The following is a 19,962-nucleotide window of genomic DNA, read 5'->3' as shown; positions in this document are numbered from 1 at the left end:
AAATAAAACTTTGAGATTTGAATCTTTCTAAATTTTTTTCAAGATACATCTCAACAAGACATTACATGTGCACTTATATTTGATGATTTACTTCACCCTATCTAACTTCAACAAAAATTAAAGAACTTATAACATCCTCACACATTATCAAAAGCCTTTGTTTGTAAAGTAATTAATCATAAAATGTAGTGAGTCATGGGTTTTCATTGTGAATAGGTGGTTTCCGATGTGGTTGTGCATAATCCATCTCAACTATGTCTTCTGCATTCTCATTGGTGTTTGTAACCATTGTTTCTTCAACATGGTGTCTACCTGGTCCAAGCATTGACCTTGCATGTCCCCTCTCATCCTACACAAACAAGCATACGTCTCATCGTTTTCAATCACTGAAATAACAAACACGGATGTATGTATCAATTCTTCAAAATTAAAAATATTTGTCTGTCTTATATTACCTTTGCTACAAGAAGAGATGGCGAACCTGTTTGGCAAGATGGCTCTGCAATAGAATATCGACCACCATCATTTACTAATATAATTACCATAAATAGAAATTATTGGATGCATTCTATAAAAAATAAATAATTTTCACACCTGCAGCTACAAAAATTATTAGCCAAACTATAATGACATATATACAACCAAGTGCAACATAGGTATTATTAGCTCTACGTTGACACCAAATTTAACACCAATATTTATACCGCATCCACTGTTTGAACAGTATTTTTCTTTTGCAAGCTTTTTATAAAAAATATTATTTTATAAAATAAATTTAAGATTATGATACAAATACAAATATATAGTTGTGTCATTACCTGATTTTATTGTTCTGTTAATCATTTATTTTATGAAAACTGCTAATAAATGATTAAAAATGTATGTTTTGTTTTGACATACTTGTATTTAATCCACTAAAAATAAAAATAATTGAATTTTTAAAAAAATATGTTTACTTGAAAATTCTTGTAATTAATGCATTGAAAATGAAAATTTTATTTTTAAATATTTTTTTATTTAAAATCTTTAAAAAGTGTTCCTAGAGCACTAGTTAACATGACCCTTAACCAATAAATCACATAACGTTAATTATTTTTAGATATTAAATTAAAAACTATGTTAAATAATATTTATATTCTATTAACCAACTTTATTTTACTATTTAAAATTATTTTATATTTGAGAATTTATTAACCAAATTATAAATTGTATTAGTCAACCTTAACCTTAACCTTATGCATGTCATTGATCAAAGTTTTACAATGTCTAAAATTTTATTTTTTGACATCATCATATTTAATAACCAAATTTTAACCTATATTAATCAATTTATTACGATTAATTAATCAATTTTGGTTTCCTATTTAATATTATTTTTTTCCTCGTTAACACAATAATATTACTTTTTAATGTTAAGATATATTAAGCAAACAATATATCCTACTAATCAATTTTTACATATCATTAACTAAAATTGATTTGAAAAGAAAAAAAATATAAAACGGTAAAAATTATAAATAACACTCACCGTATTTGTGTTCCGTGACATATGATAAAGGTATAAAAATTTGATCAAAATAACATTTTTTTTCAATTATTATTGATAAGCATCAAATTTTATTGGCAAAGAAAACAAACAAAAAACCAATAATTGTTATTTATAACAAAAAATGACAAATAATTATGGGTGTACATTGGTTTCAATTATTTAATATCACGTTTACTTTTAAAAAATCATTTTTTATTTGTATATATAAACTAAGAGAAGAGAGATGATGCATTAAGAGTATAAAATAATTTTACACTATCAATCAATTACGATAATGAATTCTACTAAATTAAACTCTAATTTTTAAATCATTTATATGACATAATATAACGATATATTTTTAATAGATGAGAGTGTAAAACCTTTTTACACTAGCAGTGTTCACCTTTAAACGCATAAACTAAATGTATTAGTTTGTTAAATCGTATTCTCTCCACTCTATATTTAGTAAACAAAATTATTTTTTTAAATTTATTAAATAATTGATATATTTGGTTTACCTATTAACATATTTACTAATTATTTAATATTTAAAAAATTTAAATCTGTTTATAATATAAAATGGAAGGATTATGAATTACTAATCACTATGTTAATACACACAAAAATCAACAAATAGGGTGATAGAAATTAAGCACCTACGATCACTTTCTTCAAAGTTGATGCACTGCTACAACCGACACCAATATTTATGTCATTATTTACGATTTTCTGTTGCTGTGTTGTATTTTCTTCTACCTTATTATGTTCCTTCACACTTAATGTTGTTAACATCTTCAACGTTTTAACACTGTCTAAATCCTGCGATAATCACAAATTTTAGTGAAAAGCAATAATTTCAAACGAAAAGTATGATACAAAAAGTTAAATATATTTTAGTATTTATAAAATTTTTATTTTTATTTTTATTTCTATGCTCATTGTAGTGACTGAAAAGTAGATAGAGAGGAATTAATAAATAAAAATTTCAGACAGAACTAGAAATATATTTGATACCACCTTATCAAAATGATGTTTTGTTGTGTCATTTTTAGTAAGAGGACGAGGGGTGCATGCATGCAAAGAACCACATAGGATGAGGAGGAGGAGGAGAAGAAGAAGAAGAGAAGCCATGTTTTAAGATAAAGGTTTTTATGAGCTTGTTCTAGGGTAAGGGTTGGTTTCACTTATATGTAATGGTGGGATAGAAGATGCATTGTTTTGGAAAAACAGAGAAAAGAATAGAAGGTGCATTAAATGTAGGTTTTGTATGGGATAGAGGGTGCTCTTTAATAGAACATGCAGATGTTTGGGAGTTGAAACTAAGAAACAAAACTGAGGATATCTAGGGTCCACCATTGTCCCCTCAACCCTATTTGAAGATCGTTTTTAAACACTAGGGATGCCTCATTGGCCATACCTACCTACAATTAGGGCTGCTACTATAACTGAAATAACTGCTAATGAATTTTGATTTTAGCCAAATTAGAGGTTTATTAACATGATTGAAACTATTGCGGATATTGCGGAATTGGTGTATGCAAAAATATATGTCGTTTGGTTGATATATAATGTAGATAGAAATTTTGTGTCTCTATAGTTTTCTTTTTCAATTCTATTCATTTTAATTGTTTATAGAGGTAACTTTAAAACATTATTTGTTTTGGTTGGTTTTTCAATTCATAAAATGTAAAGTTAATTTGACAAGTGTTTTTTTCTTAAAAAACATTTTGACAAGTCAACTATCTAAGTAAGAATGAGACATGCTTAGTCTCCCCATAATATACCTTTTTATCAAAATATAATTTATACTACAAAAAGTCCTTTACAATAATTGATTAAATGAAATTATACTAACCAATTAAAATATTCCTTTTGATCGTACCAGATCAGATGTATCTTCAAGGTCGGCAATGAACTGGATCTTCTGTGAACTGGGGGGTGTATCTGCAAGGTACTTTGATGTCAAAGTGAGAAGAAGAAGCAATCAGAGTGCAGGTACAAGGTAAAAGAGAGAGTGAATGATGTTACATGACCCTCTAGTGAAGAGGGTATTTATAGTCCCCAGCGCTGGGCCAAGGTCTCACTATTGGACTGAATACCCAGGCCCCGATTCGGAGACTGCTAGGATCCTACGTGTGTAGCGGACACCAGCACGTGGTCTCCATCCTAGGTTAACCACTCTGTAGTTAAAGGAGGAGACTCGGTCTTTCAAGGAGCGTGTGGACTCCGTTTAATCCGAATGGTTGGGAGTGAAGGAGCCCTATGAGGAGGAGGGTCCCGACTGAGGGATTGGACGGAAGCACTCGCAGGGAGCGCCTGCCCAGGGTCAGGCATGTGTCCTTGTCCAGGTCATGTCTTGCTCGACCCAGAGCTAGTGGGGTCGAATGACTGAAGGTCATATATTTACGTCCGGCTGACGAGGAGGCCACACGTTTAGTCCAACGGAGCCGGGCATTGGCCCAGTCCATAACCCGATTGGGTTTGGGCCAGGCGTTGGCCCAGTCCAGAACACCTTTCATCCAAGTGGCACCAACTTTTTTCAAATTTTGTTGAAACACTCTTTTACCCGCCGGATAAAATCATAACAATTGTTTAAAACTTTTTCTTTTCTTTCAAACTCACTTCTATCATCTCATTCTCACACTTCTTTTTCTTTCTCTCTCATTCTTTTATTATTTAATATAATTGAATTTATATAATTATCATTTATTTTATAATAAATTAATTCATTTTAAATTTCAAATTTACATGTGTAATCAAAATTTATCAATATTTCACGATTCACTATCACCGCAATATCTTATTATTTTAATTTGCAAACTATTTGTAAATGTTTATAGTTATTAATAATATTTATAAATATTTATAGTTATTAAACCTAATGGATTTATCATGTTGGTGATTCGCTACATATTTATTGGTACTCTAAATTCTCAATATTGTATATAATCGTATTTAAAAAGTTTCTATATCTATCATATAAGAAAAGTCTACCATTTCCTCATCTCTTAGCTATGCCACATCAGCCTCTCTTCTCACAAAATTCCACATCATTCCTTTCCCATTGTAGGATTGAACTTTAAACCTCCAACCTCTCATGATCTCGCAGTTACAAATTATTTACTTTCTCTGGCCATTCACATTCACAACTGCTTACAGCACTAATGACCTCATATAATGCTTCTGCCTTCCAAGCCCCTTCTGCCTTCTAAGCCCTCCACCTTCCACGTTCCAAAACACTTTTATCATTACTATATATAACCATTCCACGTTCCAAAACACTTTTATCATTGCTATATATAACCATCATACTTTCACAGTATCTATCATATTCATCAAACCTAATCGTGGAAAATTTTGGTTTATACTATTTTTGCAATTACAGCCATTCCCACGACTATTCATGTGGAAAATTTTGGTTGATACTATTTTTGCAATTACAGCCATTCCCACGACTATTCATGGATAAACTGGAATTTAACATTTTTTTCTTTCTTATCTTGATAGAAAATATCTTTCATGTTATTTGCAGGTTGAATTTGTAGTGTATCATTCTGAAGTAATTTGTAATGTATCATTCTGAAGTACCAATTGGCGTCACTCCATAGTATAAGGTTCATTTTTTACATGGGTTGTTTCCAATCCCTATTTTCTATTTTTTTAGTAACAATTTAAATATTGTCCTAATATGTGTTTTGGATTTTTTTTCTGGTGCAGACAGTAGAAAACATCGTATACGATTCGTTTGAAATAAATATTCTTCTTTGACTGTCCCGAAAGTTTGAGCTGTAGAAGTAGAAATCAAGTTGGTTGATGTCAATATACAATGGAGAATCTGCTTGAAATTACTGGGTTATGCTTGCGCAAGTTTTGTCAAAAATGTAGATATTATACTATGTAAATAACATGATATTTTATATTAATTCATAGAATGAACTTTAATTTTTTATATTTTAAGTGCAAATATTAATAAATAAATCTTAATTGATTGATTTTATGTTTGAGTGATATTTATATTAAATCTTAGTAATTATAGAAATTGTAGATATTATAATATGTAAATAAGATAATATTTTATATTAATTTATAGAACTAAAGAATATTTTAGTTAGGTCAAATTAAGAAATTAAGGTTATCAATATATACAAAGTTAGTTTTATAAAATATTATTGATATTTATTTATTATAAGGTCGAACAAAACAAAAAATAAAGATAAAATATTACAAATTAAAAATGTATACATAATTTTGAAATTTATAAGAAAATAGAATAAAGAGTAAAGAAAAAAACATTATATTTGTTTAGGTAAATAAAGAGTTTTGAAATGAAAAGACATAAATCATTTACCAATAAAAAAATTAAATATCATAATCATTTTACTTGATTGCAACTTTAATTTTTGATTTAATCTGATTGCAACTTTTGATTTATTATTTTTAATTTTTTGATTTAATGTGATTACAATTTTTAACTTCTTATCCATAATAATCCAAGCATTATGGTCGATTTGAACGTGATTTTAAAGAATGGTTTGTTGAAATAATGAAGAATGGTTTGTTGAAATAATGAAGCAGCACACCTATTTTCTTGATATGGAAATAATTGGTATATTATTTCAAATTTTAATAAATAAATTTCATTGATTAATTGATTTTATCTTTGAGTGATATTTATATTAAATCTTAGTAGCTATAAAAATTATAGATATTATAATATATAAATAACATAATATTGTATATTAATTCATATAACTAAAGAATATTTTAGTTAGGTCAAATTAAAAAAATTAAGTTTATCAAAATATATATATATATATATATATATATATATATATATATATATATATATAAAATTTATAAAGTTAGTTTTATAAAATATTATTGATATTTATTTATTCTAAGGTCGAACAAAAAAAAATAATTATAGAATATAATAAAATATTACAAATTCAAAACATATACATAATTTTGAAATGTATAAGAAAATAGAATCAAAGAATAAAGAAAAAAACAATATATTTTTTTAGGTAAATAAAGAGTTTAGAATGAAAAGACATAAATCATTTACTTATAAAAAAGTTAAATATCATAATTATCTTTAGTAATCATTGATCGATTGATTGCAACTTTTAATTTATGATTTAGTGCATGTGATTGCAACTTTTGATTTCTTATTCTTTTAGTACTTACCATATGTATATTTCAATTATTAGATTTGAGAAAATATTGTACTTTTATATCTTACAAAATTATATTGTTTTTACAATATTGTATGATTTACCTAAAAATAATATAATTTTGAGTAAATATTGTACTTTTGTATGATTTACCTAGAATTATCTAACTTTCTAAGATATAAAAGCCTTTTTAACGACCCATACCTTAAAATCAGTATGTTGGGAATAATTTAATTGATATAGAATCAATACATTAAAATCATATCAATTACTTACCAATATCTTAATTGGTATAAAATAAATACGTTACAAATATATTTAGTACTCCAATTATATTGATGTTGTATCACCAAAAATTGAGTGAATCATATTATCATTAAAAATTAATAAATATAATTTATCTCACTTGATTTCCTTCAAAATTATTTAATAGAAACTTTCCAAAATAATGAATTTTTCAACATAATTTTGAAACCAAATTTCATATGGTTAGAAGATTTTTAACCTCTCATTTAACAAAAGGATAAATATTATTAGATACATATTTTAATAAAATGTTTTAGGCATATCATTGCTTTTATATATTGTATGGAGTTTTTTGATAAAAAATTCATAGATATTATTATAAAAATAAAGTATATTTTCAAAATATTTAAAATACAACCTGTGCCATCGTCATTCTCTGTATAGAAAAACTAACTACTATTTTCTATTTTCACTTTAATAAGATTTCTTACTAATACTACTAAATTATTTAAAATATAAAATATGAAAGTTATATATATATATATATATATATATATATATATATATAAATGAAATTTTTTAGAGATTATTAAATAAAATAAATATATTAGATCTATTGACTTTTTTTAAAAGAAAATATTTAAAAATAACTATGGGTGTTAATAAACATAAGTAATCGAATGAAACATAAGTATTGTATGAATAAGTAATGTATGAATAAGTAGTAATAGAATGAAACATAAGTAATATATGAATAAATAATATCAAAATTGTATGATATTTTTTATTAATCATACAATTTGTTTGTCATTTATAAAATTTAAAATTTAATTGAACAAGTTCATCAATAATCAATATATATATTTATCTATATATAATATAATATAATTGAAATATTACCATTAAAACTTTAATGGGTCAATTCTATCCAAATACAAAATAATATATTACGGATACACGCGGGTAATTATATGGTACGCACATATGGTACTGATATTAACACATTTAATTAAATGTAATAACGAGAATAAGTTTACAATTGATTTAAATAGTTGGCTTAATTGCAACTTTGGTCCCCCTATTTTGTCTTTTTCTCGATTTTAGTCCCTCCATTTTTAAAACCACGATTTTGGTCCCTTTTTTGAGTTTTCTAATGAAAAAGAGACAGGAATAGGGACTAATTTTGCAGAAAAAAACAAAATAGAGGGACGAAAATTGCACAGAAAACTTAAAAAAGGACTAAAATAGTGATTTTTAAAATAGAGAGATCAAAATCAAGAAAAAGACAAAATAGGAGGATTAAAGTTGCAATTAAGCCTAAATAGTTTTATAAATAATTCCAAAACAAAAATATTTATATATAGGAATAATTAACTATTGATTCAAATATTTTATATATGAAATAATATATTTGATTTGTAAATTGAGTTTAATCAATTATATTAAATATTTATTATTAATTGTATTATATGATTTGATAGAATATTTCTTCATTATAATTTGTCAATTTAAGATTTTTGTTATTATAACAAAATTTAATTATCATCAAATATTTTTAAATGATGTTAAAATTAATTTATTTTTGTTTCAAAAATATCATCAAAATATTGAATATTAATAGAAACATGAAGTTACTGATAAAAAAATTGAATATAACGTGAACATGTAGTTATTAATCAAAATATTGAATATTAATAGAATTTTTTTTAATATTAATGGGTACATGAAGTTACTAATCAAAATATTGAATATTAAAGATAATATTAAATTACTGATCAAAATATTAAATGTATTGAATATTAACGGAAACATGAAGTTACTAATAAAAAATGGCATGTTAACGAGAGCATAATGTTACTGATCAAAATATTGAATATTAACGAGAACACGAAGTTATTGATCAAACTATTGAATATTAACGTGAAAACAAAGTTATTGATCAAACTATATTGAATATTAACGGGAACATGAAGTTATTAATCAAAATATTGAATATTAACGAGAACATGAAGTTAGTAATCAAAATATTGAATATTAACGTGAGTATTAAATTACAGAGCAAAGTATATAATATTAACGGGAACATGGAGTTACTGCTAAAAATATTGAATAATAACGGAAACATGGCGTTATTAATCAAACTATTGAATATTAACAGGAACAAATTTGAAACATTAACAGAAACACGAAGTTAGTGATCAAAATAATGAATATTAATGGGAACTTGAAGTTATTGATCAAAATATTGAATTTTAACGGGAACATGAAGTTACTGAACAAAATATTGAATATCAACGAGAACACGAAGTTACTGATTAAAATATTAAATATTAAGGAGAACATGAAGTTACTGGTCAAAATATTGAATATTAATGGGAAATGAAGTTTATTGATCAAAATATTGAATATTAGTGGGAACACGGAGTTACTGATCAAAATATAGAATATTAACGGGAGCACGGAGTTATTGATTAAAATATTAAATATTAATGGGAGCACAAAGTTAATGATCAAAATTTTGAATATTATCGAAAACATTAAGTTACTATCCAAATTTTAAAAATTAACAGGAACAAATTTTGAATATTAACGGGAACACAAAGTTACTAATCAAAATAATAAATGTTGACGGGAACACGGAGTTATTGACAAAATATTGAATATTAACAGGAACATTAAGTTACTGATAATTTTTTTGAATATTAACAGAAACGAATTTGGAATATTAACGGGAACATGAACTTATTGATCAAAATAATGAATATTAACGGGAACAAGGAGTTACTGATCAAAATAATGAATATTAACAAGAACATGAAGTTACTAATCAAAATTTTGAAAATTAACGGGAAGACATTTGAAATATTAACGGGAATACGAAGTTACTTATCAAAATAATGAATATTAACGGGAACATGAAGTAACTGGTCAAAGTATTTTTCTATTAATTATGCATTTTGAATGAATCATTATTATAAATGGAGTTTGTAGTGGTTTCTCATTGGCCTACAAGATAGAGCTGATAGTTTGAGATTTGGCTGATAGTTTGTAGTTATAATTGAGCCAAAATAATTAATTTTCTCCTTAGCTAGCAAAAAATAATCGATTCTCCTTAGCTGATAGTTTGAGATTGGGCTAATAGTTATCGCTAATTGAATTATATAATTTGATTGAATATTTCTTCATTATAATTCGTGAATTTGCGATTTTAAAACTTTTCCTTCAATATAATTTGTTAAATAAAATATTACTATTTTTATAACTTTTTCAATTTTACCCAAAACTTAATCTTTTACTAATATCTTTTATTTTTCTCAATCACAATGCGCGAAAACGACGGGTACCCGTGCGAACGCACGGGTAAGACACTAGTTATATATGAAAGAGAAATGCTATTTAGTCCAAAAAAAATTAATCATGAAAGATTCACGAAGTTCCCACGAGCCTAATAAAGTAGTTGTTGGCATATTGGCATGGACTTGGAATAACCCTTAATTAAATTTTTTATCTGCTTAGTTTATGTTTTATTTTTAATAATCAAAATAATATTATTTCACAGGTCAGTATCACCGCAATACTTTTTTATTTTAATCAATAAATATTTATAAATGTTTATAGTTATTAGTAATATTTTTAAATATTTATAGTGATTAAACATATCAGATTTATCATGGTGGTTTGTTACATATTTATTTTTGGCTTAAATGCACCTTTGGTCCCTGTAAGTTAGGGAATTTTTGATTTTAGTCCCTGTATGTTTTTTTTGTTGGTATGAGTCTCTATATCTTACTTTTTGATTGCAGTTTAGTCCCTAAAGCCAAAATCTGCAGGAAATTCTGCAGGTTTTCCTGCGGATTTTGATTTCAGGGATTAAAACAAACGCGAAAGTGAAATATAGGGACTCAGATCCAGAAAAAAAACTTACAGGGACGAAAATCAAAAACTCGCTAACTTACAGGGACCAAAGGTGCATTTAAACCTTTATTTTTAAATATTTACAGTTATTAATGATTTTATAATAACAATTATATATTATGATAGTAACAATCAAGTATTATTGAATGATTTAAGCTATGAATGAACTTATCCGTGCGGACACACAGGTTTTCTACTAGTGTTTCTGTTACAGAAATAACTTGAAATGTTACTAATTTGACATTTTGAATATTTTAAATATCTAAAATATTAAATAAATGATAAGAGAAATAATTCAACCATTAATCAAATATTTTAAATATTAATTATTTTAATAGTCTGATTTTGTACTTTAATTATGCAATAATTAATATTTTCCTCAAACAATTTTTTTATTAAATTAAAATAAAAAAATTTCAAATAAAATTAAAAATTATTTATTTAAAATAAAGTTAAAATAATTTAATTGAATAATAATTTGTCAAATAAATTTAAGTTTTTTATTTTAGTTACAAATATTTTTAATATTAAAATTGATTTAATTATATTTTAATTAATTCAAAATTTTAAATACTAACTATTTTATTTATTTATAATAATTAAAAAAATTATATTCAAAATGTTTTATTATTCAATTTGTGCTGCTATAGTTAAATTGAAAAAATAAATAAAATTAGTAATACAAAATTTGTCCGATAAAAATTTGATAAATCAATTATTTTTTAAAGAGATAAAAAATAAAATTAATATATTTATAAATATTAAACATGTAACATCCTTATATTCAAATTACTAAGTGTAAGAATGTGTACAATTGTAGTTGGAGTTTATTAAGAGGAATATTTGGACCTAGTTAGAAACATAATGAAATTGTCATGAATGAACCATATGGCACAATTGTGATTTCCACTAAGTTGGAGGGCATCTTTGTCACTTAAGACTATATGCATGGAATATTAGGTCTTATTTTAGGGAGGACCCATACTTATGCTACCAAACCAGAATTTTGTTAAGAGAAAGAACTAGAAGCATGGAAGAGGAAGAAGAACTCATGTTCAACATTGGCATTTTCGCAACCCTTGGTACAGCCCCACTAAATCAGGTATAACTCTCAAATCGTAACTCCGATCGTAACGATTCTGGTCCCATTGGAAAGCTAACGAATTTCTCTTTGATTTGTATCTATGGTTCGCATTTATAGCTTCTGTTTTGAAGGAGAAAAACGAGTTTGAAGTTGGGACATGCATGCTGATTGTGTGTTAAAGAGTGGATACGGGTTTGATGAAGATGGAGTGAAACTTTGACTATGGTGAGGGTTCAATGGCTGCATGATCATCCTCTCAACCTCCTTTTTAGCAAGGTGAGTCCTTAGATAGCAACTTGGGTAGAAATTGGGAAATTGCATGTTATGGGGCTATGGTGAGATACATTTGATGCATGATATATGTTCTTTGATGATAAAACTATATTGCATGTTGATAGTATACTTGTGTTCCATGTTAATTCTACTAATAATTGATAATGCACTCCTTTGGAATGATATTAGGATGTTAGAAGTGTTTGGATTAGAGTTGGAATTAGCTTGGAACCCTTAAAATGCAGAAAATTCATTTTTGATACAGTGTAATCGGTTACGGGGTTTTGTGCAACCGGTTACACTGCTGAAAATGCAATTCTGGGCTATTTTTCGTGCCCGTAACCGGTTACGGATTTGGCGTAACCCGTTACACTGGGTTAAAAGGGAAAAATCAGCAAACTTCAGAAATTCGTAACTTTCGGCTCGGGTATCGGAATTGCGTAACCTTTATATCGTTGGAAAGCTAGCGACGTGTACTTTCCAATAAAATCGGTCCCCAAACCAGAATGTTTGATTTAACAATAGTGGAACCCCACTTAGTGAATCAATGAATTAGTATGAGAACTTATGTTTCTATCATTCGATTAATAATTCTCATGTTATGCGTGGCATATATTATCTATTGCTTATCATGGCTGTGATATCCATAATTGTAAATGTTATGCCATTATGTTTTATACATGGAAATCTATGGATGTCGTCGTTTTGGTTAAACGATTGGATTGATTGCTTTGTTTGTGACCTTGACATTACGTCATATTTCTGTATGCTTGAATCAAAGTGGTCGGAAGGCTAGATTGGGACGTTGCTCCGACCATGTGGTCTATGAGCCCTCCCGGACCGTGTAGTCCAATGGAATAACCCGTTCATGTGTATTGTTCGATATGGTGTGCATCTGAGCTACCGTTGCAGTGTGCTCGTGAGTTTCCGTACGGGGTTCTACTCACTTGCCGTTAACACACTTGCGTGCTCGGTATGATGGGGTTATGCGGCTATGTAGGCTAATGCATAATGTGGTAACTCACCTCTAGTGAAGTCACGTAGACTAACACTAGGCTTTCACCCGATGGGCTCAGGCGTCAAGGTGGCGGTTTGTACTCGGCGTAACTCACTCGCGTGAAGAAGGTTAACGGAGCAATGACGCCATTTAGGCAAAAGTCATCTCACGGCCATTTAGGCTTGTGCGAACCCGTTTAACCGTCTTGCAGTGTGCTTGTACAAGTCCCTTGACATATAGGCAGGAGGTTACTCATCGAGGATGCATTTATTCCATAATCTAGCCGAGGTAGTTACACTTCTGGATTCCCCGTGTGTGGATGCGGGTTTGCATACTTGTTTGCTATACAGTGTGTATTTGCTTGAGACAAGTCCAATGGTGGACGAGTCACTTTGTTTTTCTTCGTATTTGTACCGGATGTGAGGTTAACCCCCGGATCAATGGTGGATTCGGTTTTGATGCATGTACCCTGTAGATCCGAGTGGACCCATAGGATAGGAGGACTCACTGAGATTTAGTAATCTCACCCCAATCAACTTATATTTTTTTTCAGGTGCAGTTTAGTAGCTTTTGATAGATAGCAGGTTCGGATTGATGGCTTGAAGTGGTGTTGGCTCGAAGACCTCGTTGGTTTTGACTTTCCGCTGTGCAAGATCCATTGAAGACACATGTTTTGTAATTCTTATTGGAATTTCATGTTGTATTTTATATGGATCTTTTTATAACTATGGCTTTTGTATGTACTCAATATCGATTTTAACGTTTCATGCATAATATAGTAGTCAATTATGTATGGGATGTTACAAAACATATATTTAAATGATAATTATCGGGAAAAAATCAATTATTTAATTTTTTTAGTATTCCCATCATATTCTCTTTGTCTTTCTAATTTAGAATAACAAAAAACATAAATGACTTATCCGTTTGGTCTTTCTAATTTAAATATCAATCATATTCTTTTAGTAATATTTAATGCAGAAAAACCAAAACAAGCCTATCATTCTCATTATCATTATTTAAACAAAAACTTACATGAGAATTGTCATTTGGACATTCTCCACTGTACTAAATTCAAAAGTTAACTACTCGAACATGCATATTAAGGTAAAAGCATTCATCTTTGGTTTTAAAATCTTTGGTTTTAAAGACATAAATGATAATATATAATAGCAAGATAGTTATAAAGCAAATAATATGATTAAATATGTATTGAAGTAATAGGTGAAATACAAAAAATTATGTGTTCCAAAGAGGCTTTTACAAAATTTCAAAGAAATACGAAAGCACAAAATAAAAATACAGAAAATCTAAAGCAATGAAATGTGTAAAGTAGTGTGTAACAATATAAAAATTACAAAGGCCTTATATAGGTTTAAAGTCATAAACTTAGACTTAATTTCGCATTAAGACAATACGTCCTTGGTCCCCAATTTTTTACTATGGTGGAAGTTCTTTCATGGAGTCTTCTCACAATCTCTTCTAGGTTTTGCTCCAAAGAAACATAGAAATATGAAAGTAAATTGAACAAAAATGAAAGATAAATAATATAACAATCATATCAAACACTTTAAAGTAGTAAAAATACTATTTATCAAACTCCAGAATGATTGTCCTCAAACAATTTAGCTCTGATAGACAAGAATTAGAACAAAGCTACTTTATAGAAAAACCTTGAAGAAATGTATGCAGGAGTACTTACTCAAAATCTTTGGTATGTTTATCCTAGTCTAAGTCCTTCGGTACTCGTTTTTTTAAAAGGTTCTTATAAAAACATTATATAAACATTTACTAGTATCTTCCTCAAAGATAACACTTCCGACATATGATTTGATCATAAACCTCCGCAACTACCGCTTTCGATAAAATGTGGTGTAATGCTTGAGTTGAGGACTTTTTCTTATATTCATCACTTAAGAATCGATTAACTTTTGAAAAGGACAATAAGTTAGAGTGATCTTATTTATTCTAATTAATCCTTTTTTATTTATTTAAAAAAAAACACACACACATATATTTATTATTCTAATAAGATGTCTTTATTTACTAAATGATCAATTTAATATAGGCTTAATATTCTTTTTGGTCCCGTACCTATGTCTCAGGGTCCATTTTGGACTGTGTCACGTTAGTCCTTTCCGTTAGATCTGTTAGTCAGTTCTTACCAAGATTTGAACCATTGACACTTTGGTTGCAGGCAAGTCACTATACCAGTTTGTTATTTAATTTGCAAATGAAATATATCAAACCATGAAATATATTCGTCCTTACATCACCACTAGTCACCACCACCTATTCAACAACCTAAACAACTAAGACCTTCTCTTCAAAAGATCTGACCGCCTCCAGATCTGGTCCCCTCCCTCTATCTCCAATAACAACCAGACAAACCACCGCCGCCTATTCAGCCATTTAAACAATAAAGCTCTTGTCCAGATCCGTGCACTCCTACCACCATGAACCGCTGCTCATATCCACCACCGTACCATCGCCACCGCTTGCACAACAGAGATCTGACTACTGTACCGCGCGGGATTCACTGCTCCGCCTAGAAATATGTGGAAATCTGGAAATAATTTTTAGGAATTTGTTGCTTCTACTTTCTACAATTTTGTTGTTTCAATTATTTAAAATTTCAGAAAATAATGGAAAAATTCTAACTGCCATTTTTTTTCCAACAATAGAATCTGTACTATTTTTTTTTTAGAGCTTTATTTGTTCAGTCGTTCTCAAACTACTACGCAACAATGGTGAATGTTCCAAAAACAGAGATTTGTATACTGCAAAAAGGCTAAATTTACAATTAGAATTTTACTATGCTGGAATGGAATTAAGATTTAAGAATTTTGTCTGGTCTTCAATTAAATGTCAATTTTTCTTTTAACTTTATTTGCTTTAATTTATGAAATTTGATCTTTATATTTTTTTTAATATCATATTATGATTTTTATGATTTTTAATTGATTGAATAAATAGGATTATGTAGAATTTGAAAAAAATAATATTTTCAATGCCAAGTCAGCTGCCACGAGTGTAAATACTAAGAGCATCTCCAATGGTGCAATCCATTATTTGGTTCTTTGTGGGACCCATTAGTCCACATCATCTTGAAGCAACTCACTCCAATTTTCACTCCAATGGTGTAATTCAAAAGAACTCATATTGGGTCCCACAATTTTCCTTTGTATAATAATATTTTATTCATGCTAAATTTTATTTGATTTAAAATAATTATTTAAATTTTAATTAATATAAAATAAATAAAATTAAACATAAAATTTAAAATTATAATTTAAATTAATCTCAAATACATGACATATAATTAAAAACAATAAAAACATAATCAAAACAATAAAAATAAATTACATAACATAATTACTCAAATTTAATTTTCATCGTCTTCATGTCCAAAACGTTCCCAAATATGCTCGACTAGATCTCCTTGAAGTTGGCGATGAACTTGTTTTTCACGAAGAGTTGCCCTTCTTTGTAGTCTTGTTGCAAGATTCGGATGAGGACCGTTAAATGTTTCAGTCGTTGAGTTGTTGTTACCTCCATTATCGTAACAGTAATCAAAATCACCTCCATATGTGTGTCGTTCGTCTTCGACAATCATGTTGTGCAATATAATGCAAGCATATATGGTATGCTTGAGGGTTTTCATGTGCCAAGCACGCGCTGGACCACGTATTATTGCAAATCGAGATTGAAGCACTCCAAATGCCCGTTCCACATCCTTTCTAGCTGATTCTTGGTGTTGTGCAAATAGTTTTCTCTTTTCTCCTTGCGGCATTGAAATGGTCTTGACAAATGTAGCCTACTCAGGATATATACCATCCGCTAAATAATATCCCATATTATATGGAGTCCCATTGATTGTATATTGCACAGTAGCAGCACGTCCTTCCAAAATATCGTTAAACACATTAGATTGGTTTAGCACATTAATGTCATTGTTTGAACCTGCAATACCAAAAAATGCATGCCAAATCCATAAGTCTTGTGATGCCACTGCTTCAAGCATGATCCTGGGTTTACCATGATCACCTCGACAAAACTGTCCTTTCCACGCAACAGGACAATTCTTCCATTCCCAATGCATACAATCAATGGAACCTAGCATGCCTGGAAATCCACGTGACTCCCCCATTTGTAAAAGATGCTCAACATCATTGTAATTAGGCCTTCTCAAATACTCATCCCCAAATACCTCATTCACGCCCCTTACGAATCTCTCTAAGCACTCAATTGCAGTGCTTTCACCAATTCGAACATATTCGTCTACAATGTCAGCGGAAGATCCATATGTCAACATACGAATAGCAGAAGTACACTTCTGCAATGGTGAAAGACCCATTTTACCAGTTGCATCGACCCTCATTTGAAAATATTCATCATGATTTCCAAGGGTTTCTACAATTCGAAGAAACAAATGCCTATGCATTCTAAACCTTCTACGGAATTGGGCATCAGTGTATACTGGATTTTCTGAGAAGTAGTCGTTGAATAATTGTATATTCCCTTCTTCACGATTCCGATCTATCACTGATCTTCTTTTTCGCTTTGATGAACTTCCAGATTGACGTTCCTTCTCGAGCATTGACAACAATAGTTCTTCGTCTGTGTTGTCCATAAGTTCTTCTTCAATCACCTCCCAAAAAAGTTTGTTGAGGTTGTTTGAATTGTTTGAATCCATTGAAGTGAGATAAAAGTGATAGAAAAATGATAGAAGAATGAGAGAAGGGTGATAGAAAAAATGATAGAAGAATGATAGATGGTGGTAGAAAAGTGAGAAAAGAATGAAAGTATATATAAGGATAGTTTGAATAACGGCTAGTTTGAATAATAACGGCTAGTTTGAATAACGGCTAGTTTGAATAATAACGGCTAGTTTGAATAACGACTAATTTTGAATAATATTTAAATATAATAAATACTAGAACATTGTATATTATTACAATAATTGTTGATACATAACAAGTACTACATAATTTTTAAATATAATAAATACTAGAACATTGCATCTTATTACAATAGGTGTTGATACTACATAATATTTAAATATAATAAATACTAGAACATTGCATATTATTACCATCCATATTTTTCTTTTAGGTTATTACAACGTTTTTCATGAAATTCACGTTGACTATCGTTCATCTTAGAAGTGTCTGACATTATGAATTGCATTGCTTCAAACTCCATCTTTTCCTTGACTAATTTGTTTTCTTCCTCCTTAAGTCGTGCAAGGTTTTCCATTACTTCCATTCTTTTATTCATTGTATCAGAAATAACACTAGAAGGAGGTTCAGTTGCATTTGCATTTTCCTTTGCCTTACCTTTTCGTTTTGCCGCCTTTTGTCCCATTGGACGCTCCATTGGAGATGATGAGTTAAACTCATAACTTGAAGGTGTCTCTGAGTTTGGCGATGCCGTGTATGCACCGCTAACAGAATTCTTTGTTCTCTTTGAAGAATTTTCAATGGATGCTCCCATCCATTTAGGTTCATCTTTTAAAAGCCGCCATGCATACTCAAGATTGAATGGTGCACCTTCATCTTGTTCAAAAAAAGCATGTGCATTGACTAAGATATCTTTCTCTGATGCCCCATTTTTTTTTTTCACGAACAGCTTGTTTGTAACACCCAACAAATTTTTGAACAAGGCCATTTATTCGATGCCATCGAGATTTTAATTGGCCTTGTAGCTTTTCTCGTGACTGCCCACGATATTGGTTATAATTATCGGTGATTCTTAACCAAAAGCTATCGACTTTTTGATCAACTCCCACAATTGGATCCTTTGAAATATTGAGCCATGATTGCATAAGAAGTGCATCCTCTTCCCTTGTGAATACCTCTCGAGGTTTTTTTTTAACAGAACGCCTTTGTTCTTTTTCAACTGTAATATTTTCAATACCAACTTGAGTTGAAAATTGTGGAACTTGGCGTTCAGACATAAACCCATTTGGTGTTTCGGGTTCATGATGAGAAAAATTCATCCCATGAGTATTTATCGGTGGTCTAAAATAAATATTTGGGTTGTTTAGTGGCGGAAAAAATACGGTAGAGTTTGTTGACGGCGAGGGAAATTGAGAATTTTGAGGATTAGAATTTTGCTGATTTTGCATGAGATGGAACATAGATTGTTGAAAATTATATCGATTAGGGTCCATTTGACCTTAACAATAATAATTTGAACAAAGAAGATGAAAAATTTGGTAAAATATATGATCAATTGAAGGCTAATAAGATGAAATTGTGAGAGAAAAAATTAAAATACTAAGAGTAAGGAATAAATTTGTATGATAAAATTTGACTAACATTTGCTTCTATTTATAACCAAATAAATTATTAAAATAAAAAAATAAAATAAAAAAACAAAAGAGCCGTTGCATAGCACATTATTAAAAAAAAAAGAAAAAAAAAGCAAGAGAGCCGTTGAATAGCACAATTTTCAATTTATATTAATATTTTATTCAAAATAACCGTTGCAATGCAATTGTACGTATGCTTGCGTGGCGGAACACTATTTTTTCCATTTGATTCCAGCTGGCGTACGAAACGGCAATTGCCAGCCGTTGGAGATGGCCTAATACTGTTTGTCATTATTTAACATAAAGGACTTCTTTGTTTCTCTTTGATAATGTAAGAGATTTATTTGGTCCTTTTAAAAGAAAGAGGACCAAAATAGACCTAAAAGTATAGGTAAGGGACTGAAAAATGTATTAAGCTTAATA

The 19,962-nt window shown here is 29.1% G+C and overlaps 1 protein-coding gene, 1 long non-coding RNA gene and 2 pseudogenes across 2 annotated transcripts; 1 reads left to right on the top strand and 3 right to left on the bottom strand.

Moving 5' to 3' along the window:
* LOC131646996 (uncharacterized) lies at nt 1–2,746 on the bottom strand. Its single transcript, XM_058916912.1, has 4 exons — nt 2,549–2,746; nt 2,188–2,350; nt 456–499; nt 1–349 (listed from the first exon to the last, which is right to left on the bottom strand). Exons 1-4 carry the CDS (start codon nt 2,660–2,662, stop codon nt 194–196), a joined length of 477 nt encoding a protein of 158 aa, XP_058772895.1. The 5' UTR covers nt 2,663–2,746; the 3' UTR covers nt 1–193.
* A 9,122-nt stretch (nt 2,747–11,868) lies between these two features.
* LOC131646995 (uncharacterized) lies at nt 11,869–14,050 on the top strand. The gene is made up of 3 exons (XR_009297696.1): nt 11,869–11,971; nt 12,071–12,229; nt 13,777–14,050. It is a non-coding gene; the product is annotated as an uncharacterized LOC131646995 (long non-coding RNA).
* A 2,558-nt stretch (nt 14,051–16,608) lies between these two features.
* LOC131650265 (uncharacterized) lies at nt 16,609–17,919 on the bottom strand (annotated as a pseudogene).
* A 395-nt stretch (nt 17,920–18,314) lies between these two features.
* Nucleotides 18,315–19,398, bottom strand: LOC131646994 (glutathione S-transferase T2-like; annotated as a pseudogene).
* Between the last annotated feature and the right edge of the window lie 564 nt (nt 19,399–19,962).

Source organism: Vicia villosa, linkage group LG2 (genome assembly GCF_029867415.1).
Source record: "Vicia villosa cultivar HV-30 ecotype Madison, WI linkage group LG2, Vvil1.0, whole genome shotgun sequence".
In the NCBI taxonomy this organism is placed as follows: domain Eukaryota; kingdom Viridiplantae; phylum Streptophyta; class Magnoliopsida; order Fabales; family Fabaceae; genus Vicia; species Vicia villosa.
This window is presented reverse-complemented; position numbering and strand designations above follow the sequence as displayed.

Bases quoted from the DNA above. Each gene is read 5' to 3' on its own strand.
- LOC131646996 (XM_058916912.1), bottom strand. From the start codon at position 2,662: ATGGCTTCTCTTCTTCTTCTTCTCCTCCTCCTCCTCATCCTATGTGGT. The intron at 500-2,187 runs GTGCTTAATTTC...ATTCTATTGCAG, and splicing joins TTTGAAGAAAGTGATCGTAG to AGCCATCTTGCCAAACAGGT. The intron at 350-455 runs GTAATATAAGAC...TTGTTTGTGTAG, and splicing joins CATCTCTTCTTGTAGCAAAG to GATGAGAGGGGACATGCAAG.